At 51.8% G+C, this 23310-nt stretch overlaps 9 protein-coding genes across 9 annotated transcripts; 3 read left to right on the top strand and 6 right to left on the bottom strand.

Moving 5' to 3' along the window:
* Positions 1-1827: 1827 nt before the first annotated feature.
* BROUX77_003911 (uncharacterized protein) lies at positions 1828-2109 on the bottom strand (the record flags this gene model as incomplete). The annotated part of the gene is made up of 1 exon (XM_073748615.1): positions 1828-2109. The coding sequence occupies one exon, from the start codon at positions 2107-2109 to the stop codon at positions 1828-1830; it is 282 nt and encodes a 93-aa protein (XP_073606336.1).
* An 831-nt stretch (positions 2110-2940) lies between these two features.
* Positions 2941-3357, bottom strand: BROUX77_003912 (uncharacterized protein; the record flags this gene model as incomplete). The annotated part of the gene is made up of 1 exon (XM_073748616.1): positions 2941-3357. The coding sequence occupies one exon, from the start codon at positions 3355-3357 to the stop codon at positions 2941-2943; it is 417 nt and encodes a 138-aa protein (XP_073606337.1).
* Positions 3358-4150: 793 nt separating this feature from the next.
* Positions 4151-5826, bottom strand: BROUX77_003913 (uncharacterized protein; the record flags this gene model as incomplete). The annotated part of the gene is made up of 2 exons (XM_073748617.1): positions 4151-5364; positions 5460-5826. The coding sequence occupies 2 exons, from the start codon at positions 5824-5826 to the stop codon at positions 4151-4153; spliced, it is 1581 nt and encodes a 526-aa protein (XP_073606338.1).
* A 1075-nt stretch (positions 5827-6901) lies between these two features.
* Positions 6902-8075, top strand: BROUX77_003914 (uncharacterized protein; the record flags this gene model as incomplete). The annotated part of the gene is made up of 4 exons (XM_073748618.1): positions 6902-7139; positions 7225-7737; positions 7800-7905; positions 7973-8075. 4 exons carry the CDS (start codon positions 6902-6904, stop codon positions 8073-8075), a joined length of 960 nt encoding a protein of 319 aa, XP_073606339.1.
* Positions 8076-8108: 33 nt separating this feature from the next.
* Positions 8109-9864, bottom strand: BROUX77_003915 (uncharacterized protein; the record flags this gene model as incomplete). The annotated part of the gene is made up of 3 exons (XM_073748619.1): positions 8109-8265; positions 8420-9010; positions 9071-9864. The coding sequence occupies 3 exons, from the start codon at positions 9862-9864 to the stop codon at positions 8109-8111; spliced, it is 1542 nt and encodes a 513-aa protein (XP_073606340.1).
* A 572-nt stretch (positions 9865-10436) lies between these two features.
* BROUX77_003916 (uncharacterized protein) lies at positions 10437-12602 on the bottom strand (the record flags this gene model as incomplete). Its single annotated transcript, XM_073748620.1, has 1 exon — positions 10437-12602. The coding sequence occupies one exon, from the start codon at positions 12600-12602 to the stop codon at positions 10437-10439; it is 2166 nt and encodes a 721-aa protein (XP_073606341.1).
* Positions 12603-16892: 4290 nt separating this feature from the next.
* BROUX77_003917 (uncharacterized protein) lies at positions 16893-18811 on the top strand (the record flags this gene model as incomplete). The annotated part of the gene is made up of 3 exons (XM_073748621.1): positions 16893-17202; positions 17288-17426; positions 17500-18811. 3 exons carry the CDS (start codon positions 16893-16895, stop codon positions 18809-18811), a joined length of 1761 nt encoding a protein of 586 aa, XP_073606342.1.
* A 227-nt stretch (positions 18812-19038) lies between these two features.
* Positions 19039-20428, bottom strand: BROUX77_003918 (uncharacterized protein; the record flags this gene model as incomplete). The annotated part of the gene is made up of 2 exons (XM_073748623.1): positions 19039-20236; positions 20328-20428. The coding sequence occupies 2 exons, from the start codon at positions 20426-20428 to the stop codon at positions 19039-19041; spliced, it is 1299 nt and encodes a 432-aa protein (XP_073606343.1).
* A 1185-nt stretch (positions 20429-21613) lies between these two features.
* Positions 21614-23258, top strand: BROUX77_003919 (uncharacterized protein; the record flags this gene model as incomplete). The annotated part of the gene is made up of 3 exons (XM_073748624.1): positions 21614-21690; positions 21753-22025; positions 22103-23258. The coding sequence occupies 3 exons, from the start codon at positions 21614-21616 to the stop codon at positions 23256-23258; spliced, it is 1506 nt and encodes a 501-aa protein (XP_073606344.1).
* Between the last annotated feature and the right edge of the window lie 52 nt (positions 23259-23310).

Genomic DNA, 23310 nt, shown 5'->3' on the forward strand with positions numbered 1-23310 from the left:
TGGCGCCGCAAGACGTGGTAAGTAGCCCCTTTAGGCGAGCGTAGGTTCTCAATTATGCGTGTAAAGTGATGAACGTGCCACGCTCCACTTATTCTGAGTGGCCTGGCCAAACCTCACCGTGACCCAAAATTGACACATTCAAAAAAAAACCCTGACTATTTTCAAAAACATCATGATACGGTTTTGGGGATCTATTGACGACAAATAAATCCCACCTTACCTGAATCCTGTGATCTTGCTCTCTAGCTTCCCAATGCACCTGCCTTCGCCGCAAATTAGCCTCTCTACTTTCCATTCTCTGCACCCTCTTCAGCGTCAGAGAACACCTAAACCGTCGGTTTCTTTCCTTTTGCTGGACCGACGCCATCAAGACGCGCTCTGAGGACATATTCCAACACTGAAAATTGACACGCTACTTTTGTGATGGAGATTTCGAGATTTTTTTTCTTTGAAAGACACCACATGGCCTCTATTTTCGATGAAGATTTCCCCATTGTTGCGAATATTACAACGTGATGAAATATCTGATGAGTAAATGGTGATGTTTTTTGAGAGTATCAATTGAAGGCGATGGAGAGGCTTGGCCAGTGGTTAGAAAACAAAGTTGAAGCACTACTTAGAATAAGTGGGGTTTGGTATGGTTACATCGATGTGCTGAACATGGCCTATGCGACCTTTTTGTCGCACCTTAACTCAGTTGTGATCTCAGGGGATGTCGTGATGATGTTTCTTTTCCACAAGTTGCTCGAGCCGAAGCCATCCCACATATCTCGAGTCAACCTTGTCAGGTGCTGTGACTTCTTTGCACAATGGGACAGTGCTATGTATTCCGCTTTAGTGGTTAAGGTAGTAGCAGACTTCTGCACCGAAGAAAACAGCTCTTCGCCCCGTGTCCATATTGCAGCTCTTCATGTTGAGCAACTCACAGGTTGTTTTCATAGCAAAAAGCAAAAAGCAGGTAGGAAGCTGAGAAGACTTCAGGAGCGCCCGGCTGCCTTCTTCTAGGCTGCGATGAAATCGCTAAACCTCGCCTTTTTGCCAGGAGCTGTATGGGACCGTCAGTTGTTTCGTCACGCCGTCCGCTTTCTGCCATTGTGAGGACAGTTGAATCAGTTCCGGGGCGTTGTCCGCTCTTATGGCGCCCAACTTTGCCCCGCATCTCGGCTCTGCCTCTGCTTGCCAATCGCGCAACACTTTCGGTGCTTCTTTTCGAGTGTGTAGTCCAAAAACCCAACACATGCTTGAGTATGCATCCATTATCACGAGAGAATAACCCGATTTATCAAGTGCCGGTGGACCAAACTTTCCCGCGATATCGACGTGTATCAGTTCCAACACTCGGGAGGGCTTGTTAGTGGTCTGCTTGGGCATCTTTCTCATCATCTTTGTCTATGAACACGCCCTGCACTTGATAACCGTAATAGGAGGGTGGGCACTAGCAAGCTCACAAATGTTTTTGATGGAACCGGCGGCCAGATGGGCGAACTTTCAGTGCGAAAAGCCGTGGCCGTGAGGGGCGACCTCCTCAATCTCATATGTGTGTTCTTCTAGGTCATCTGTATATGGGGGATTGCTGATCGTTTGCTCCCCTTGTCCATGTTCCACTCCTGTCCCTGGTCACATAGCTTGGACACCGATGACAGATCATCTTGGAGTTCCCGTGCATGTAAAGCCTCCGTGGCAAGCAACCTGTTATTCCTGCTATCCACTAGCTCTGTCTGGCAGCCTTCCACTGTCTATCGACTCTGACAAAACCTCGTGTCTGGAGACATGTTCCTGATGCTGCGCTAATTAGAGGTAGCTCCGCTAGGGAACCCGAGTCTACCTCTACTCGTTTCCCGAGTCCTCACTGCTCGAGAAAATCTCAGCTGGCTTCAGACCAACTCTCTCAGCCTCGCTAGTCGCGGTCAGGACCGTTCCTCCCTGCGCCTGATAGGTCTGCTGTCGAAAGTTTGTCAGCATCTTGCCCATGTGATGTGTGGCACCGCTATCAACGATCACGGGGCTGGGGAACGACTCACTGAACCGCTGCTTAAGTTCGTTGAACTGGGGAAGAAGTGGGCAGTCGGCTCGCTTATGGCCCGGCTGCCAGCAGAGGTGGCAGATCATTCTGCGTCGTTGATTCCCGTTTCTAGACCTCGGGACTAGCGAGCTGGCCCTGTTGGCCCTCGGCACCATCGTGGGGTCGCTTCTCTTCTCGGCTTGTATCATTTTTCCCACGATGAGCGAAGTATCGCCCCCGAACCTCATCCCGAAACGTAGTTCGTCCCTGAGCGGAAACGGGAGGACCGGTTCTAGCCTCTCCAGCAGGTCGTGGTCTCTGACGAACATGTGCCCTTCCTTCTTGTCGAACTCGAGCAGCAGATTCCGGTGCCTCTTCAGCTGTGTCCAGGTCTCGCTGATGCTCCCGGTGTAAACGGGAAAGCTAATGGCCTAGATGGCCTCGCGCTCCTGTTCATACACGAACTGAACGGAGTACGTCCGGAGAGCTTCAAACGCTTCTTTCGGATCTTGGCACCAATTAACCGTGCTAGCAAGTCCTCCGCCAAGACCCGTCAAAATGATCCGCGTGGTCTTCGTGATTTCGTCTTGGGATGGTAGGAAGTCATACTCCGGGTGGAAGACAACAAGTATAAGTCCTTCCGCGGTCAGGACCTTCACCAGTTCCTGCTTCCGTTCAAGCCAGTTTCTTGGCTCTTTGTGGGAGGCCATGTGTTTGCTCGAGATCCCGTATACGCCAGTTCGTTTATGTTTTGTTCTGTTTTATCTTTAACGTCTTTAATCTTCCACATTGGGAAAACAAGGACAAACCCCCCCCCCCCCCCCCCCCCCAATTAGTTTGGAAGGTCTCGGTGGTCACAGAGCTGGACCCATGTCTCACAGATATCGCCAGTAGCCCTCCTTCTCTCGGGGTGAGCTTTTTAGTCCGACACCATGGACTTATTCCCGTGGTATGGTTGGCGTGTATGTTTTGGAGAAGGGCGGGGCGTGGTCGAGAAGACGTTTTATGAATTGGTCTATTTGTGGCAAGTCCTCTACGAACTCAGTCTTGGTAATTTTTGCTAGCATCGGGTCCTTTTCTAGTGAAGAGTGGTGCCGTCTCAAGTCCAAGAAAGCCTCCGTTATAAGAACAGGGTCAGCGAGCCGCATGTAATCGGGGATTCCTTGCCGGAGCTTGCGGTAGTGCTGCAAGCATTTGCAGTATTCCCGCAGGTCTTTTTTCTTTGAAACATCATACAACTTCTGGTATGCGTCGACCGCGTTTTCGATTCTCTGCAGGCTATCGAGTTGGATCCGGTCGGCGACGTGCTCGATGGCGGAGGCTAGGGTCATGTCGTCGTTCCAGCTGTTTCGCATTGATTGCCGGAGAATGCTTTTCCGGCATATTGTGGCCGCTCTGACAGTTCTTTCTGACACTTTGCTCAGGTCTGCAGCGGCTGTAAAGAGAGCCGACGTGCGCGTCTTGCTGGCCTTGTACATGATCAAGTCCAACCAGAGCGACGGCGTTGATGATTCCAAACTGAGTACTGTGGGTGGTAGTTCCAGTTCTTCGCTTATAACGTCTCCGTTTTTGGATTGGTGGTGGTCCCTGAGGTAGTTTAGGGACTCGTTGACCTCTGCCTCTGTCATAAGTGATGCTCCGTTCTTGGAGTAAATGTAAGTGTTATCTTGCACGTTTCCTGTACTATCATCACTGAGAGACTTGGTGTCTTAAATGTCAGTCTGTGTCATTTTGTAAAACCTTTCGTATCGTGATTGGGTGTGGAAGTGATTAAAAGAGAGGGCCTAGAACCTGCTTGAGTGCAACAACATAATTTATTAAAAGGGAAGGTCTATTGTCTCGGGCTGGGTCTAAATCTATCTACATATGTGCGGGTAGGCTCAGCCACTTGACATGTGGCTGAGGTGGCTTAGGGTTTAGACTTCAAAAATGCATTGTAGATCTGGCTTGGAGAGCTTGCAAGCAAAACCATCAGTCATGAGCATCTCAGTGCGCAAATGGCGAGGAACACCTGGACATTGCAATACAAAATTAACTAAGAATTTCAGGCTATATTGAAACATGTGTCGAGGCGACAGAGGTATGGGTGGAGCTTAGAAAAATACAGATACAAAGGTTGTGGGAAACAATAAGGTCAGGTAAAGACTTTTAACCCTTGTAGGGCGAAGGGCCAACCATGAGCTCCGGGCGCACAAGGGCATCAAACTCCTCTTCAGTGAGAGCCTTGAGCTCCAGAGCAGACTCCTTCAGAGTCAGGCCCTTTTTGTGAGCGTTCTTGGCGACCTTTGAAGCCATGTCGTAGCCGATCTTGGGGTTAAGGCAGGTAACTAGCATCAGCGACTCCTTCATGATGTTGGAGATCTTCTCCTCGTTGGCCTTGAGGCCGACGACAAGGTTCTTCTCGAACGAGCGCATGGAGTCAGCCAGGATGCGCGAAGAGTGTAGCAGGTTGCGGATGACCAGAGGCTTGTACACATTCAGCTCGAACTGGCCGTTCATGCCACCAATTGTGGTGGCGACGTGGTTACCCATGACCTGAGCGCAGACCATGGTCAGGGCCTCGCACTGGGTAGGGTTAACCTTGCCGGGCATGATCGAGCTGCCGGGCTCGTTCTCGGGCAGCGACAACTCGCCAAGACCACAGCGGGGACCGGAGCCTAGGTAACGGATGTCTTGGGCAATCTTGGTGAGCGAACCAGCCAGGGTGTTGAGAGCACCGTGGGCGTGGACAATGGCATCATGGGCAGCCAGGGCCTCGAACTTGTTGGGAGCAGTGGTGAACTGGGTGCCGGTCATCTTAGTGACTTCCTCGGCGATAGCCTCGGCGAAGCCCTCAAATGTGTTGATACCGGTACCAACAGCGGTACCACCCTGGGCCAACAGGCGCAGCTCGGGCAGAGAACGCTCAACGCGCTCGATGCCGTAGGTGAGCTGGGCAACGTAGCCGGAGAACTCCTGGGCCAGAGTCAGAGGAGTGGCGTCCTGCAGATGGGTGCGACCAATCTTGATGATGTTCTTGGCCTCAAAGTCGTCAACCTTGGCCTGCAGAGCGTCGCGGAGGCTCTTTAGCGCGGGGATCAGGTCGCCCTCGAGTTCCAGGACAGCAGCAATGTGCATGACGGTGGGGAAAGTGTCGTTGGAAGAAGCCGATCGGTTGACGTGGTCATTGGGGTGGACGGGCTTCTTGGAACCCTTGACGCCTCCCAGGATCTCAATGGCACGGTTAGAGATGACCTCGTTGGCATTCATGTTGGACTGGGTGCCGGAGCCAGTCTGCCAAACAACAAGGGGAAAGTGGTCGAGAAGCTTGCCTTCAGCAACCTCAGCAGCGGCCTGCTGGATAGCCTTGCCGATAGCAGGGTCTAGAATGTACGTGTTAGTATCATATCACGAGTCGCATGTCGCAAGCCCGCTACAGACGAGCAAGCTCCATCGTAGCCGCTCAATTGTAACGCACCAAGGCCGAAGCGCATGTTGACGGTAGCGGCAGCGCCCTTCAGGATACCAAATGCCTTGACAATGGCAGGGGGCATGCGATCCTGGGGCTGGTTGATGCGGAAGTTCTCCAGCGAACGCTCGGTCTGGGCGCCCCAGTACTTGTCAGCGGCGACCTGGACCTCGCCGAAAGCGTCGCTCTCGGTGCGGGTAGAGACGGAAGACATGGCGCAGGAGGTGGTGGACAACGAGCGCAGAGTGGGAATAGAAGCAGCGCGCGAAGAAGCGGAAGCAAGACGAAAGACCGAATGGGCGTTTCTGCTGGTGGTGGCGATAGTGCGAGAAGCAGCAGTTTCGGCAACCGCTCTGAGGGACACACAGCGGAACATGGTTAAATAAGGAAAGGCAAATTCGGAGTTCTACTTGTCAGATGATGCCAGGGTTAGACAAAAGGCTCAAACAAGAGACACCGAAGGCGACAAGTCCAAACGCTGGAGCTGTCAGCCGAGGTAGCTAGCCCCTCGCTGGATTTGGGGTGGGATGGGAGATATTTTTTGGAGGGTTGGAAGGTTGGGGCGAGTTGTGCAGAGAAAACTTCATGTGAAGATGCGAGGATTGCCGGGTCCAGCTTACCAGTCAGAAACACAGGATCAGATCAGATCAGACACGCCTTGGCTGTGAAGACAAGTTAAGAAATGGGGAATAGGAGGAAGATTCAAATCCAGAGGGAGACCCAGTCAAAGACAGAGTTGCTCGATACCCACAGGCCCGCCGGGTCTTTTTGTGCTAGCATTTATTCCACCACATATTTTTTTCCCCCGGCTTTTCGTAGATTTCCCGGACTTAGACGTGCCAGGGCTACTCAGCGAGTTTCCCCGAAAAAACCCGCAGCCGCCCAGCAAGAACGCCTCATACTTGATATGCCCGGGTAAGAGCTATGCCATTGATTTTGGGGGCTGCTTATCAGATCTGACGATGGGCGTTAGCTATTTTTTTTTCTGAACAAGATGAATGCACCCATGCGGTTCTTGCCTCTTGTGTGTTTCCAGTGTTTAGCGAGGGACATTATGCAGCCAAGTTTTATGTCGACGACACCCGGTGGCAACTGAGAAGATGGGTGATTAGCTTTCGTACGCAGGAAACTGGTTGTATACATAGATCAACTTCGTGTCTAATTGATCTTCTAACAAACATTCTTCCCCTTTGATTTCTACCAAGACCTTAATGTAGTCTACTATCACCCTGCTGTGACGACAACCCCCTCCTCAACCCTTACCGAGCCACCACATGATTATGTCACACCGAGCGCACGTGACACATACAAAGCTGCAATTCCTCAAGAATCTCGATACATCTGCTTACTACAAACGCAGGAACAGCACATATAAAATTATGCATCGCGGGCTCAAGAGTCCATGGTAAACTCGTATCAAGTCAACTTCACTCTAAACATAAAAACAAACTATGAAAACCACTGCTGTATCTTTCCGCTTGCTGCGCCAAATGGCTCAGCAACAGCCTCGGAGCCCTACTCTTCGGCGCTGCCAGCTTCCCACCCAAAGATCGCCGTTTTCCACGTCCCGGATACGGGCATCCGAGAAGCCGCAGCCCGCTGACCAGCCCGGGTTTGAGTCTCTTGTTGACCGCGCGCCAACCATAATGCGAACGGGCCAAAAGCACGGCATTGGCCTGTACCTTCTCGGTATGTTGTTGTTCGCCTGAACTCAGGTTCAGCGCTCGGATTTGGAATTCTAGCCTAATCATTGACACTAACGTTGATTTGGTAGCTGTGATTCCTTTTACTGCTTTCTGCCTAGGGACATGGCAGGTGCAGCGCCTAGGTTGGAAGAGTGACCTCATTGCAAAGCTTGAGGACCGCCTGTTGCGCCCACCGCTGCTACTGCCATTGCACGTAGACCCAGAAGCCGTCTCGGAATTTGACTTCCGCCGCGTCTACGCCAAGGGGCGCTTCCGGCACGACCAGGAGATGCTGGTGGGCCCGCGTATGCGCGACGGCCAGCAGGGCTTCATGGTCGTGACCCCGCTGGAGCGTGATGGCGAGAACTCGACGGTTCTAGTCAACCGTGGGTGGATTCCGCATGCCAAGAAGGACAAGAAATCGCGGCCAGACTCGCTGGTGCAGGGCGAAATTATGGTCGAGGGTCTGTTGCGAGAGCCGTGGAGGAAGAACACATTCACGCCAGATAACAGGCCAGAGCGATGGGAGTTTTACTTCCCTGATGTAAAACAGATGGCGGGTCTGGTTGGTAGTCAGCCCATCTGGATTGAATCTACTCTGAGTATGTTGTTAATCTGGACCATGGCCTTTCGAAACGCACAACTAACTTTTCTTCCCGCTTAGTTCCCGACTACCTCACTTTTACCGACTATGAAAACCGCGGTATTCCTATTGGACGCGCACCCGAAGTTAACCTGAGAAACACCCACGCACAGTATATTGTTACTTGGTAAGTTGATTCGTTGCATCATTGTTTTTTTGCTCAAACCTAACATGTCTACCCTTATCTTTTACAGGTATTCATTAGCGATTGCCACATCCATCATGTTGTACATGGTAGCCAAGAAGCCTGTGGCCAGTAATGCCCAGCGCCGTGTCAAGATGACCCATCAATGGTAAACGAGAAACCCAGAGGTCATGGACGCCTATCAGTTATTCGCTGTCTTCCGTCTCCTCTGCCGCAGCTTCAAGAACTTTTGACTTCTTCATCTTGGGTGCCGCTGGCATTCGAATCTCTTGCAGTAGTTCTCGAGGGAGATATTTGTGCGCTTGGGAGAAAATGGTCGATGTCGAGTTTATTTGTCGCTGCCTGTATAATAATATCATGTTAGCTGTTTTGTCTACTACACTCAGCATGTCCATTATGTAGCAGGGCCATTCCTCTATTCTAGAGAGCATAACGACATTCAAGGTTCTGGGATGGCTGTGGAGGTATCTCTCGGTGCAAATGCTGTCTAACGTACCTTCGCATCAGTAATGCTACATCGCTCTCGTCTATAGTCTTGCGGTTGGCGTGCTCAGAATAGGCTTTCAAATCAGCACCAGCTTGTTCGAAAAACCAGTCTGTGGCCAGACATAGTTGTTGGAGGGTCTCTGGTGAAATCTTGGATCTAGCAAGTCCACTTCGTTGTGCAAATGTTAGGGCTATCTTTTTAACGACCGACTGCGGTAATGAAGGGTATTCGATGCCATATGCAGACACTTTGATGCCCTTTTTGCGTGCCTGTCGCCGTTGTTCTTGTATGCCTGGATCTAGCGCGATGTCTGGTATGTCCTCTATTTCCCCCCGGTCATCATCCTCAGATTCAAGTTCCATAAGTGGCGGCAGATCGTTGCCTTCTATCCCCATATCTGCAGCGGCATTTGCGACGGATGTGTTGGGTTGCAAGGCTTCTTGTTCTGGCTCTTCGAGATTTTGTAGTCGTGAGAGATCGCCGAAGGGCTGTGGTGAGTCTGGAGATTTTGACCGCATGGCCACAAACATGGATTCTTCTTCTGACATCAGCATGTCGCCGTTCCCATTAGTAGTGTCGTTTCTCGTAGTATCGTCAAGCCTGTGAATCTGTTATTAGCAAAACCCCCCACATATAGAAAACAGTTAAACCCTCTCGTACCTTTGCATCGTCAAGTCACCGGCAGTTTGATCAGGGAGATCGTCGAGATCAATTTGTGGAAAAAAACCAGAATCCACCGCCACGTCGTCACTTCCTAATTGGTGAGGCTGCAAGCCTACATCACTAAACCGCATACTCCCCATGCTCATGCGTGAAAGCCGGCGGTCAATTAGGTTGTCGTTGGTTGCTCGTCTAGGGAACTCCATAGACTGCATCGTCAGATTCCCGAGCGTCTCGTCTTCTAGCAGCATTGATCGCGGCACCACCAAATCGTCGCCCTCCTCGTCGTCTTCATCTAGCGGAAGTGTAAACTCTGGTCTGCGCATAAGCACATCGTCGTCATCGTTGTCATCATACTCCATCCTATTCGACACATCCATTTCATCGCCGGCCACCGATGGCTCCGGCGACTTCTTCCTCGGCGACAACGATGACGACGACGACCGCACTGTCTGGCTCATGGGTGCCAGTGACCGACTGAGCATGCGGAGGATATCGCGCGGCGTCTCGCGCTGGTCGCGCACACTCTTGCGCCGGCCCTTGGCGGGCGTGAGTACTGCGGCACGACGCAGGTCTAGCGCTCGGCTGGCGGCGCGCGCGTGTGGCGTGGGCGCATTGGCGACCGCGCGGTGGCGCACTGAAGATTGACCCCGACGCACGCTGGTCAGGAGGTCGCGTGGCGCGGTCTTGTCGAGTGGTGTGCGCATTCCCCGGGCTGCAGCACTGGCATTGAGTTGCGAAGGTGTGGCGAACGCAACGGGGTTCGGAGACGGGGAAGCCCCGGAGTCGGACATGGCGAATGAGATGGGCCGGCGAGGGTGCAAAGGACGCAGTGTATTTTTCGTGGGGGAAATTTATGACAATGAATGTTAACAGGAGAATTAGATCGCCGATGAGGCCCTTGTACTGAAGAATATTAAAAGGACTAGGCGCCAACTTCAACTCAGCCTGAAAATAAGAACTTTCCAAGGCGGTGTAGCTTTCAGCTTGAAATACTGTGCTTGATGTTCGATGATGTCAACGCGCCGGCGCGTTGTGGTTGTGTTATCAATTATCCAGAACCTAGGGTTAAGTCTCGTTAGGGTTCTATAAGGTGGGGCCTAGTGAACCCAACGACAAACCAGGTAGCAGTAACGACAAAGAAACTTGTTGGTTCGAAGAAAACATTGAAAATGCTAGAATTCGTATATCATTAAATATCTGTGTCCAGTGATATCTATGCTGAATGCTCAAACGAAATGGTATCAAATATGGTCCCTTTTATCCTACATGCACCCGGTTCCCCTTGCCTTGTCCCGCTTTCCGTTTTGGTCCTCATCTCCGCTGGTAGCCATGATGCATATTAGCGTCAATCGATGGCCAGCCTCTACACAATCTTGATAGTATCGAGTTTGGCTTTCTCGGCCCAATCAGCTGGCAAGTGGGTGATGCATCCAATTCGAGAGTAGCCGCCCTCGACATTGGGACAGGCGCTCACAATGAGACCGGCGTAGCCGCTGTTCATCCAGTTCATGTAAGTTAACAAGACAAAGACGCCGGCTGCTTCGACTTCTTCTTCTTCCATATCGCCTGCCTCGGCTCTTTTCGCGTAAGTCTTCGCCTGCATTTCATCGTGCTTGAAACTAACCAGCTGCCCGTCGGCCCAAAAGTGCTGCTTCTTGCTCAGCACGCCGCCTCCTTTGCGGTACTGCACGACGTTCTCGTTTCTACTGCGCGAGGTTGTGATGACAATTGGTAAAAGGGGCGTGTTGAGAATACAACTTCCACTTTGCACGGCACCGAACCGGTCACCAGGAGCAGTAGTAGCCTCAATATCCACAACAAGAGCCTGGGCTTGTGGGTTTTTCATGGCCTGCCATGTGACACCACATGTTAGGGAAGCCCATGACCACGATGGGGCTCTTTGCTCTGTCTTCGGGCAAGCTGTGGGTTTATGGGCTGAGCCTGGGATCGACTGCCACATCAGGTCAAAGACAAATGTGTTTACCCATAGGCCAGCAACATAACGTGATGTGCTGGCCTGGGGCATATGACTTGCCAGCCCACCGATGCCAGTAAGCCGATCCTTATAATATCTCAAGTCCCGCTGCGAGTACATTTTGACTAGAATGCGCCATTTGGCTTCGTCGGTCACCTTGCCAAGGGTATCAGCCACAGTGACAGTATAGGGCGGTCTCTGGTCTTCACTCCTGCGGTGAGTGCGACATTCGTAAACAACGGCTCCAGGCGCAAAGTGGACAATCCGAGTAGCCAAGTACAGTTCCTGGAAGGCCCAGCTCCGACTATAAAGTGGGCCATCCCTCCGGAGCGTGGCCCATGATGTGGTGAAAGGAGGATCGAAGATGCCCTGGACAGGTGGTGTTGACAGGGTTGAGCGCCGGCGAACAACGAGTGATACCTCCTTGTCACAATCGGAAGTGAAGGACACCACATGAGGTTTCCACTTTTCATCTCGCGGACCAAGAAATGTTGTTGTGGGTTCTGGTGAAGAAGCAGCAGCCAGGACAACAAATGCGTGGGAGTAGATGTCACCCATTTTGATGATTTCTGACTTCCAGTCAGTCTGGTCGTCTTGCATGATACACAAGGCATCGACCCAAAGATACGTCAGGCCAAGTGCTCGAGCTGTCTTGATAGCGTCGGCAAACACTACCGGCAGTTGAGTGATATCAATCCTCTTGAGAAGCGCTGCTTTGTTCAAGCGAGTAAGCTGGAAATGAGTTTTAGTGCCCCGACAGTAACTCAAGGCAGCCCAGGCACGCTGGTACGCGCAGGGCTTGGCGTTGTACTCTCTTAATTGCACCTCGGCGTCATTGGTGCCAATGAATATCAAGCGCGACGGCGTGAAAATGACGGGCTTACGAGATTTGCAAAACTGATGATCCTGGTAGCACTCAGTCAGGCAATTTCTTGCAAAATCCATACTCAAGCTGGCGTCGGAGGCGCGCGGGGCAGCAGTGCCTATCGATGGGCCCAACGGCAACTCTTTCGGTTCATTGGCATCAGGTGGCATTGGGAGTAGTATCTCAATGTCTATTCGTGAGCGGCGGCCATAGATCTCCGGGAGGAAGTTCAGGCAGTTAATTACCAGTGGGTGCCCTTCTCGGACCATGATACAGATGGACGGTGAGCCATTGGTGTCGCTGTTGGTCTCGGAGTCGCTCTGGGTCGCCCATGAGGGAGTACCGTCTGAGGTGTCGAAGAAGCTATCTAGGGCGTCGCAGATGAGAGTGCAGTAGCGACAGGTCCGGATGGGGTTTCCTGAGGCCGGGTCAATTTCCCGAACTTCGGCCATGCGGCGCGGCAGGATGTCAACCAGCATCATGGCTGGGGGTGTTGGGTTTGTGCCGGGAGGGAAGACGAGGTGAGGCACCAGACCGTCATCGCCGGGGTCATCCCATTTGGCGGCTGTCTTGCCGCTCTTGCTGTCGGCAGAGGTCACCTGAAGGTTGTTGCACACATAACATAGGCTGCGTTTTGACGGCTTGCCCGAGCGGGTGCCCTTTCGAAAGATTCCATTGAGGAATGACATGATGGTGGTACAGGATATGACGGCGATAGGAAAGGCCAGCCTCGCGGATGAGGGGCCGAGTTGAAGGGAAGAGGCCCAGTTACGAGGAGGGTCGGGCCTGGTTATCGATATAGAATACAAACAAAGGACTGATGTGACCGAGATGTGGCGTTCTCTTCTAGGCCGACTCGAGGCAGTGAAATCCAGAGAGAGGCAAGTGTGAGGAGAAGAGGTTGAGAAAACGAAGAAGGGAAAATAAGCAGAAGAAAAGAAACTTCGGCCCTAGACTCCAAAGGAATAATACAAAGAACGTTTAATTTAGCCCCGACAAGCAAAAATGCTAGCAAAACACCCGTCTTTACTCTACATGCAAAAGGAAAAAAACAAGCAGGCAAAACAAAGGCCAAGACTAAAGTTCTTCAGCAGCCGGTCAGGTGAACGGATCTCGCCATCCTTTTGTAAGGCGGCGAGAGAAGGGAATTTCTTGCAAGCTTCATCGAAGCCAAGTCTTCCTTGCATCGGCCGAGACGACACTGATTGGGCCAAGCATGCAGTAAACTCTGCAGCCAGAAACCCTGAATTAATGCTTGAAGATTTCTCATTAATTGGCCTGCGTTGATGCTGCTATTTTTATCCTTGGCCAGAGGTTAACCAACTCCCGCTTGACCTCAGTCGGTCTTGTCAGAAGGGAAACACGCCGAGGCTGGACCAGAAAGATATCCAAGCTTCCATCGGCCTTGTTCTTCCCCGCGGCAGAGGCGAGAAGGGGGGGGCAAGGACCGGAGGAAGAGAAGGGGGGCAGAGCCACAGAAGCACGAGAGAAGACGCAAAGAACAAAGCAGTGGAGCCCATCTTTGCTGGCTAGAGTGGCAGGATCTGTCCCTTTGCCGCCATCGGTCGCCCCCTTGTTCCGCCTAGCGGTGATGGCGATAATACACACAAGCATACGCGTGGTGTGTGTCCGACCGATCGCGAATCGGACAGGGCTTGGGGGGGCTCGGTGCCAACACAGCCTTCGCTAGCGGCACTTGTCCAGGCCTGGGGCCTTGTCGACGCTGCTAGCTGCTCGCAAGAATGCTGGATCGGACATGGAAGACGCTACTAGGTGAGCGATGGGCGTGTGTGCAAGGGCTGTGATGCAGCTCGTGCAAATTGGCTTGCCATTACCTAACGGGTCCCAGCGCCGACGCCCAAGATTGGGTCTTGAGTGGAAAGGCGCAAGCATAGAACGAACATGTATGTACACACAAGCTGTGAGCAGATGGAGATGGGCTGGTTGCGCTGGTGGTGGCGCATACATGATAATGCACCCGTAGTTAGTCAACTTCTTGGTTTAGTTACTGTTTGTGAACACGCCTGCGCCCAAAGCAGAAACCCTTTTCGTCCCGTGCCTCATCAAAATCGGCATCAACAAACTCTGGATTGACTTGACAGCGGGACTGAATCTTGCGGCCGGACTTATTAAACACTACTTCCTCCGTCGCTCCCCTTGGCGCTCGTTTCTGATGGCACAACTAGCCGCTGACGCTCATAGTGGGCCGTTCATTTCAGCCCTGTAATGCAGCGATTGGGCTATATAATAGGGCTGGTACGACACTGTGTCACAGGGCCTCTGCCTATGAGACCGGGCGTGCCTTGGTTACATACAGATGTAACCAGTTTCTTGATGCCTCAGACTCTACTCCTTCATCAATGGTGATAGTCCCGGCGCTGCTTGTCCCTGTCCCTGCATCACTACGCTCTCCGCCTACTAAACCACAACGCTCCCAGCAAAGGCATTGACGTAATCATACCCGTCCCTCCAACGGCTGTCATGGCTGTGGCAACCCCTTTGTCCTATAAACGAGCTTATACGCTGCACTGATGTTTCTTCTGCACCCCCCGCCAGGAAACAAAGACAGCCAACTGTCACACAGCTGTGGGTTCTTCAGGCTGGGCTGGCGGCCTGCGGCAAGGAATCCGGGCCAGGGATTCCCACTGCCAGAAGCATGACCGAGCCCCACGTCCCACTCAGCTGACCACCAACCGTGAAAAGTTTTTATCCCTGCAATATGAAGCCACCACTTATAGCACTCACTCACTTGTGCTGGATTTGGATTGCCGGATTGATATCAAGATGGAGCCTTCATGACGTGCCCTGGATGATCTTTTGCGCACATGTTCCTCACACTAGGATCTCCCCTCCCCTCCCCGAGACCGGATCTGCTCCCCGCCAGCCCGCCATCGGCCAGACAACCCGGTAGCTTTCAACGCCGAACCCCTCTTGCATCTGCCGCGCATTTTTCCCATGAACACCACCACAAAGTAACGGTCCGATGAACAACCAAGTGTTTCTTCCGCCATTAAGGCAGCTCGGACCACCGCCCAATCCTCTACATGACCCAGGCCCCAGACGCACATTCCGAATTATCTGTGTCCTTTTTGCTCTTTTTTTCTCTTTTCATCTCTTCTTCATTCCCGACTACTCTAGACAGATTTATGATTCATGCAAAGCTTAACCAGCTATAGGCACTTAACCCTAATGTTTATCCTGGGAAGAACGACAACAGGAGTAGCAAAGCTTCTCTGGGATGGTGAACTTGTTCCACAACCAGGGGGCTTCTTTGTTGTTCCTACAGGCCCACCTCTATACGGCCAGCACTTACATGCATTATGCTCAATGCTACCATGAAAAACTTGTCTCCCACTCCCCCCATCAATCAAGGCAGCACGAGGAAGAAAAAAAGCCCACCTGTGGATGAACCACAACTCTCAAGCGTTTATACAGCCCCAGCTACATACGGCTCAAGTGTACAAGTAGTTATACAAACATGCATGGCTCTGTTCTCATCCTTGATCCTTCTCACTCAGCTTGGGCGAACTGTACCACTACCTCTACCATCATGTAAACATGTGGAGCATGCGAACCACATTGACATGCGGCGTGTTTTTCAAGCCCTACACAGTACTTGTATTGATCCCTCGAACTCGAGAGAGGGGATGACCCAGATTTTACGTACTTTCGGTATTGCCGCGCACTGCTTACTGGAGCGTATCGGTAGTCAACAAACATAGCTGTTCTAAAATGCTAAATATAGACCACGAGCAAAGTTCTAACTATATGACTAACAACTTATTTGTGTATACATGTGCAAATGGAGACTCACGACAACAAGCCATGCACGTACATAGTATTCCAACCTAATGCCAGAACGAGGTCTCGTTCTTGGTAATACTTGCTTGGCCACCAGTTAATTACTTGGAAAACGGCCCTGTTTATTCTTGACCACGTGGATGGCCACAACGCAATCGTGTTTGGACGACTAGGACATACCCCCAAGTCCCTTGGCAAGGGATTTATATGTACGTGGCGGTAGGGAAACTTGCCCTACTTGTACAATGGGAACCACTAGGCTTCACCCACTCAGGTATGTTTGTAGAAGTAAACCAATGACTAAACGAGGCTTGGGTATTTCAAGTTTCCTCCTTCCTAGGATGGGTTGGCTTCGTACAAAAAGAAAAGTGCCACGCTAGGTAAAGTTTCCCACAATAAGCAATCGTAATTCTACACAAATGCGGCCTGCTGTAGTGAATAATCGCTTTAGAAAGCGTCTTTTATCAAGTTCTAGAGCTAACACAGGAGATCCGGCCAAGGCTCTGGGAGACGTAGGCTGGGCTCGGCCATATATTGGACCATCAACATGGGAACTGTCTTCAATTTTGTCAAGGATCTGGCTTTTTGGACGAGAAAAACGTAGCGCAGTTTTGAGAGATAGATTTTATTGTGAACTATCATGTTTCAACCTGAGATAGACAGCATTTTCGGAGTCATTACGGATATTGAAGATATTGGGTTGAGCACCTGTAGTTGAACAACAGACCCTAATATATGGATGCAAAGGTGCGATATGACGTATTAGTTAGGGTTTATACTCACTGAACCCTTGGGTGTTGTCGCGCATCCCATCCCCTGGTGAGCCTCATGTAACATATTATTGGTCAAGGGCCGTACGTGTTACTTCTGGGCTGGCTGTCTCAAACAACAGAAGAACATGATACAATAAACTACACAGAGTGTAACAGAGCAACTGCTTTCAAGTGTCATGCCCCATTCTTCACTTGTGACTTCTGTGTTTTTTTATCTTTCTTTACAACAGCAACTCACACTTCCATCTTTTAGCTTCTTGTTGCCCTTGTTTTTGCTTCGCGCGTCTACGCGACCCTCGCACATCCTCGGGTTACCATCAGATCAACATCCATTTTTGCGGCATTTCTCTCGTATTCCCTTGACCTTGTTGTCATCCTAATAAGCCGAATATCCGCCTTCGAGAAATGACGCGCTCCAAAGCCCCCCGAACCGGCTGCCCTCAGTACAGCCCAGTCGCTCTCTGTGAAACTGACTCTGTACACATTGATATCCTCACCGTGGAGAACCAAGAATCTTCTTCACCATCAATTCCAACTTTAGTCTCGCCGTCGCCCAGAGTCCCAATCATGGTTGCGCCCACACCAGGCACCACATTCTCGCCGAGATGCGTCGACTATATATCTAGGAATCATAATTCCCGTAGCCCCGCCGGGCTTCCAAGCTTTACTTTTGAAGCTTCCGAGAAAGCCGAATCTTCATTTGTCAAATTCCCTGGTTCGTCCTGTCCTTTCCTCACATTTGCTCACCATAAATGGTCCTCTGCTAAGCACTAGCTCACTTGCCTTCTCTCCGGTATTAGCCAAACTCCATGCTCAAAAAGTCGCCGATGAATTGTACGAGTCCCATGGCGCAATCGACGGCCTCATCTTTTTGCCTGGCCAGCCAACTACAGAATATGAAGACTCGGACCAAAGTCCACCTTTCCGTCAGCGCAGATAGTAAGCAAGCACCCATGGACCTATGTCTTGTGTTTGGAACGGGCTGTTGACTAATTGTTTCCCTTACATGCAGCTTTTTCTACATCACTGGCGCCAATTTCCCAAATTGCTATGTCACTTACGATATTGCGAAAGAGCACTTGATTCTCTGGGTACCCCGTGTTGAGCCTCGCCAAATAATGTGGTACGGCTCTACCCCTAGCCCCGAAGAATGCCTTGAAAAGTATGACGTAGATGAAGTCCGCTACACCAACAAGCTACCAGAGTTCCTTCAGAAACAGCTGCAGTTGGATATTGTTCTATATCTCTTGCACAAGAGCCAGGCACCCCATTTCGACGATGAAATAGCTCGTTCTCTCAACTACCATATCAACACATGCTTCCTACAGGAATGCATGGATGAGGCCCGTGTGATCAAAACGCCATACGAAGTCGCCATGATCCGCAAGGCCTGTGCCATCTCTTCGCTCGCCCATCGCCGCGTTGCTGAGCAATTGCTCATTCTAAAGAACGAACGTGAAATTGAGGCCGTTTTTCAAGCCTCCTGCACAGCCAGTGGTGCTCGTAATCAAGCCTATCCCATCATAGCCGGCGCCGGTGTTAACGCTAGCACTTTGCACTATGGAGAGAACAACGCCTCGTTAAAGGGGAAGGATATGGTTGTCCTGGATGCTGGCTGTGAGTGGAATTGCTACGCCAGTGACATCACCCGCACACTGCCACTCTCCGGTAGCTTCTCGCCAGCTTCTGCAGAAATCTACGCCATAGTTGACAAAATGCAGCAAGAGTGTATCAACGCCGCCAAGCCTGGAGTGATGTACTATGCTCTCCATATACATGCTGCGCGAGTTGCTCTTGTTGAGTTGATGAACCTGGGAATTCTGGGTAATGGCACCGCCAAGGAAATATGGGATGCCGGTACTGTCTCTGCCTTTTTCCCACACGGTCTTGGTCACCATGTTGGTTTGGATGTGCATGATGTTTCTGGCCGCGATCGCCTTCTTTTTCTTCTGGGTGAAGAGGCAGTTCGGATTCGCGGTGGTCGTAAAATGAAGCGCCACATGATCACTCCCGAAGCCCTATGCAGTGGAGCAGGGGCCTTTGATGCGCCTCCGCCGCCATACCGAGGCCGTCAAGCACTGCAACCTAACATGATTGTCACGATTGAGCCTGGTATTTACTTCTGCCGCGAGTACATTGAAGGATACTTCCTGTCGAACCCCACGCACGCACGGTTCTTCAACACCGAGTTGCTTGAAAAGTATTACCCAGTTGGCGGTTGCAGAATTGAGGACGACATCCTGATTACACCCGAGGGTAATGAAAGCTTGACTCCGGCACCCAAGGGTGCCGAGCTTTTGGACATCATCAACGGCCGTGTATAAGCGAAGATTCTAGTTGTGTGGAACATTGTTGGATTAGCTTTTTACCATCCATATCATGCTATAGTCAGCGAATGAAGCTTTCTTTCGTTAATGCACGTTGTTGGGAGGCATTGTGTTTGAATTGTCATAATTCTGGTATTCATGTAACTAGCCGAAGTTGAATAGTTAACTAGAAGTGTGTTTCATATATATTTCATGTGTATACTTGCCTAACTATAACCAACCCCTTACAGGTATTTGACATGCTGCATTCTCCCCTTGCGCTTGTACATGACGTACAGACCAACCAGGACGACCTGGCTGCCAAGAATAATCCAAACCAAGCGCCCATGGGTCGAGCGCACCGTGTCAAGGTTGTCCGAGAGCGTGTTGTGATGGCGGCCCAACTGGCCGGCAATCTGTTTCCCCAGGCTACGAAAGCTGTTTTGCGTTTCCTGCTGCGAGCGCTTGAACTCGGTCTCGATGGAAGCGATCTTGGCGGACAGCTCGTTAACAGTAGTGAAGCGCGACATGTCGTTACGCAGGTCACTACGGAAGCCCTCCATAATCTTGATGAAGTTGGCGTTGTGCAGGTCGGCGGTGTCCTTGGAACTCTTGAGTGCGGAGAACATGGTGGCAATGTGGTGGTCGATGACTTGTAGACGGTCGTGCAGGTCGGCGAATTGCTGCAAGGCGTCTTTGATGGATGCGGCATCAGAGTCGGGAATGGACCCATCCATGGCAATGTTTTGGTCAGAGGCAGCTTGTTGCTGCTGTTGTTGCTGTTGTTGCTGTTGCTGCTGCTGCTGCTGCTGGTCCACAGGAGGAGGCGTGACAGAGTCCGACATCACCACTACCTTGAACAGCTCAAACGAGTCGGGGATGTCAGATGTCGTTGCGCTGACACCAAGGCGATAGCCGACGGGAATGCGGACCTTGTCGGTCTCGAAGCACAGGTAGCCGTCCACCTCGACACGGAAAGTGACTGCATCCTGGCGCATCTTGATTTGCGACGGCCGTCCCAGGTTGCGGTATGAGTAGCGGCAGTTTCCAAAGGCCAGAGAATCAACACTGCTTTCACGGCTAAAGTCCTTGGTGCCATCGTTGAGGAAGCCGCGCAGCATGCCGGAGCTGCCCTGTATGTCCATGACTAGCGCCAGACCCTTGAAGCTCTTGGTATTGTAGACGTTGTCGGCCTGGATGACTTCGTGACCGTTTTCCGCCAGCCAGATGTTTAGAGTGCCGTCGCCGCGGTCGGGGCCGCTGGCGCGGAAGTCGACGTCGGCCACCCACGTCGGGTGCATCAGATCGCGGTCGGACCAGACTGCGCCTTTCTCGTTGCCAGGGGCAGGCGGTGTCAGGACAATGCGATTTGAGAGAATTTCGGGCTGGTTGGGCTGGCCGCGGATGTGGAAGTTGGGGATCCGGCCGTTCTCGACGTTTATCCTGGAATGGCATCAGTTTCTGTGGCGGGAGCAGTAATACAGGCGCATGCGACTCAGTTGCGAGTTCTTGCGAACAGGACAAAGCATCTTACCGTCCGGTGTAGCCAAAGCTGAAGTCATTGAGGAGGAACTGCGCATCGGCAAGACCCGACATCAGGGCAGCCGTAAGGGCCGCTGAGACTTGGAAGCGCATGATGGAGGAGCTCAAGCAAACGTGGAGACTGCGGGATACGAAGGGCGGAACAGCGAAGCGACTAGAGCACCTGTCTGTCTTGGTTGATCGCAAGTTGGGCGGGTGGATTGAAGCGGACCAGACGTCGCGGCAGGAGATTGGCAGGATAGCAATGCACCGGGCAAAGACGTCGAACAAAGAAGAAGATTTGAGACTTGGAGTTGGCTCGAGGGAAACTGAGAACTTGGCTGTCCAGCAATCCCGCGCTTCCTTTGCGGGCAATGGCAAGCAGCAACGTTGTCGTCAGGGTCGGTGATCCAGGATTAAGGACACTTTTCCGGTATTAGCCAGGATAGGGTGTTTGCTGGGGGGGGGAAGGGTTGATCGAGTACGAGAGCTAGTGGTACTGTCAGAGTGTTTTGGAGCGACACGAACGGACCGCTACAAGGTTCTGGAATTCGCTGGTGCAGATGTGGGCGCGCAGGCGGTTACAGGTGGCGATGGGCCCTGGACAAAGTGGTGTTCCAGAAGGTCGTTTGTTGGGTACAGGGCGGGCGAGGATGGGATGTTGGCGGCAAAGGAAGAGGAGGTCTGACGACGGCTGATTTTGTGCCGAGAAGGTTTTAGGTGAGAAATTGGAAATTGAGATGAGGGAAAAGAAAATTGCACACGCTTCACCCATTTGAGCTAGAGTTCACCAACAATTCAACTCGTCTTGTGTAGTTCCAAGCCCGCACCGCTAGTTAACTATCAGATAACTAGCTAGAACATCCAAACATGTACCACTGCCGCAGAATCAGGCCTACGCGGTACTTTGCACCCAGCTGGCCAGCCCCTTCCTTGGTTAGTCCCTGAGCTTCCACACAAAAAAAGTAAGCCAACCACCAATGCTGTGTCTCCAAGACTCTTCAAGGTCTCGTCTCCAGGCTCGATGCTGATGGGCCGAGTGGAACCACACGCCTGCTCTTCTGCCACCATCCATCCATCCCTCCAAGCTCTCTGGAGTTTGCTGCTTTCTTTGCCGTGAATCAGACAGACACTGCCAGTTCTGCGCGCGACTTTTGGACTTGACGCTCGCTCCTCCCACCCTGAACAGCCAGCTTTCGAGAATGCTGTAGAACCGCCAACCACAACAACCCTGCCTCAACTTCTACCGCCATTCCATCTACTTCCGCTATCCAGACTCCAATCGTTCTCCAGGCTGCCATGATGGACGCCTATCCGTCGCTGCTGCAATGCGCTATTGTCGCCGCAGTGTTCAAGATTCTGCTATTCCCAGCATAGTATGCTCTGCCCATACGCCGCCTGACAAACCTTGTAGCTAACCACCAACCTCCGGCTGCAGCAAATCGACCGATTTTGAGGTCCACAGAAACTGGCTTGCCATCACGCACTCTCTGCCCATCTGGGAGTGGTACTATGAAACTACATCGGAATGGACTCTCGACTACCCCCCCTTCTTTGCCTTCTTCGAATTGGCCATGTCCCAGGTCGCACACATTGTCGATCCAGCCATGACCATCGTTGCAAACTTGGATTATGACAGTTGGCAGACGGTTTATTTTCAGCGTTTCTCTGTCATTGCCACGGAGCTCTTCTTGGTATTTGCACTTCAGAAGTATGTTCGTGGACCTTCAATCAGGATCTCGGAGCCCCGCGCTGGGAACTGTGTGCTAACTACTCCTCATCTGCCAGATATATTGAGAGTGCTCCTCACAACCTCAAGCGAGCTTCTCAGGCAGCGGCTCTCTCCATTATCCTCTCCCCCGGCCTACTTATCATTGACCACATCCATTTCCAGTATAATGGAGTCATGTACGGAGTCCTTATATACTCTCTTGTGCTCGCACGCCGCCAGTCAGGCCTCCTCCTCAGCGGTGCTGTCTTCGCTGCTCTGCTCTGCATGAAACACATATATCTATACTTGGCACCTGCGTACTTTGTTTACCTTCTGCGCGCATACTGCCTGTCGCCCACGAACATGTTCAAAATTCGCTTCGCAAACTGCTTTGCTCTCGGAGCAAGCTTGGCTGTTGTGTTTGGCGCCGCCTTTGGACCCTTTGCGCTCAAGGGCCAGATACCTCAGGTCCTCAGTCGCTTGTTCCCTTTCTCACGTGGTCTATGCCATGCCTACTGGGCCGCCAATGTCTGGGCCATCTACTCGTTTGCCGACCGCGTTCTAATCTATGCTGCGCCGCGACTTGGACTCGCAGTGAGGACTGAGGCTATCAACAGCGTGACCCGTGGTCTCGTGGGCGATACCGCATTTGCCGTTCTTCCTGATGTGACTCCGCGCATGTGCTTCCTTCTCACCCTCTTTTTCCAGGCCTTGCCGCTCGTGAAGCTGTTCCGCAAGCCTACCTGGGATAACTTTATTGGGGCCATTACGCTCTGCGGATATGCCTCTTTCTTGTTTGGCTGGCATGTACATGAGAAGGCCATTCTTTTGGTCATCATTCCCTTCAGTCTGATCGCCCTCAAGGACCGCCGCCACTTTGGAGCCTTCCGTCCTCTGGTCGTCTCCGGCCACGTGGCGCTGTTCCCCTTGTTATTTGGCGCTGCTGAGTTCCCCATCAAGATTGTATACACCATTTTCTGGCTGTTGGTGTTCCTGCTGGCCTTTGACAGTCTGGCACCGGCGTCCAACAAGCCTAGAATCTTCCTGCTCGACCGCTTCAGCACCATCTATATTGCTGTTAGCATTCCGCTGCTCATCTACTGCTCGCTGATTCACGGCATCGTCTTTGGAAAACAGTACGAATTCCTGCCGCTCATGTTCCTCAGCAACTACTGTGCTATCGGTGTTGTAGGCAGCTGGATCGGTTACATGGTGGTGTATTGGACAGCTTAAACATGTGCGCCTGGGAGCATATTCTTTTCTGATTTTTTTTGTTGTAACTTTT

Source organism: Berkeleyomyces rouxiae (assembly GCF_048999995.1).
Source record: "Berkeleyomyces rouxiae strain 22BRR77 chromosome Unknown BrBRR77_ptg000003l, whole genome shotgun sequence".
NCBI classification, from domain to species: domain Eukaryota; kingdom Fungi; phylum Ascomycota; class Sordariomycetes; order Microascales; family Ceratocystidaceae; genus Berkeleyomyces; species Berkeleyomyces rouxiae.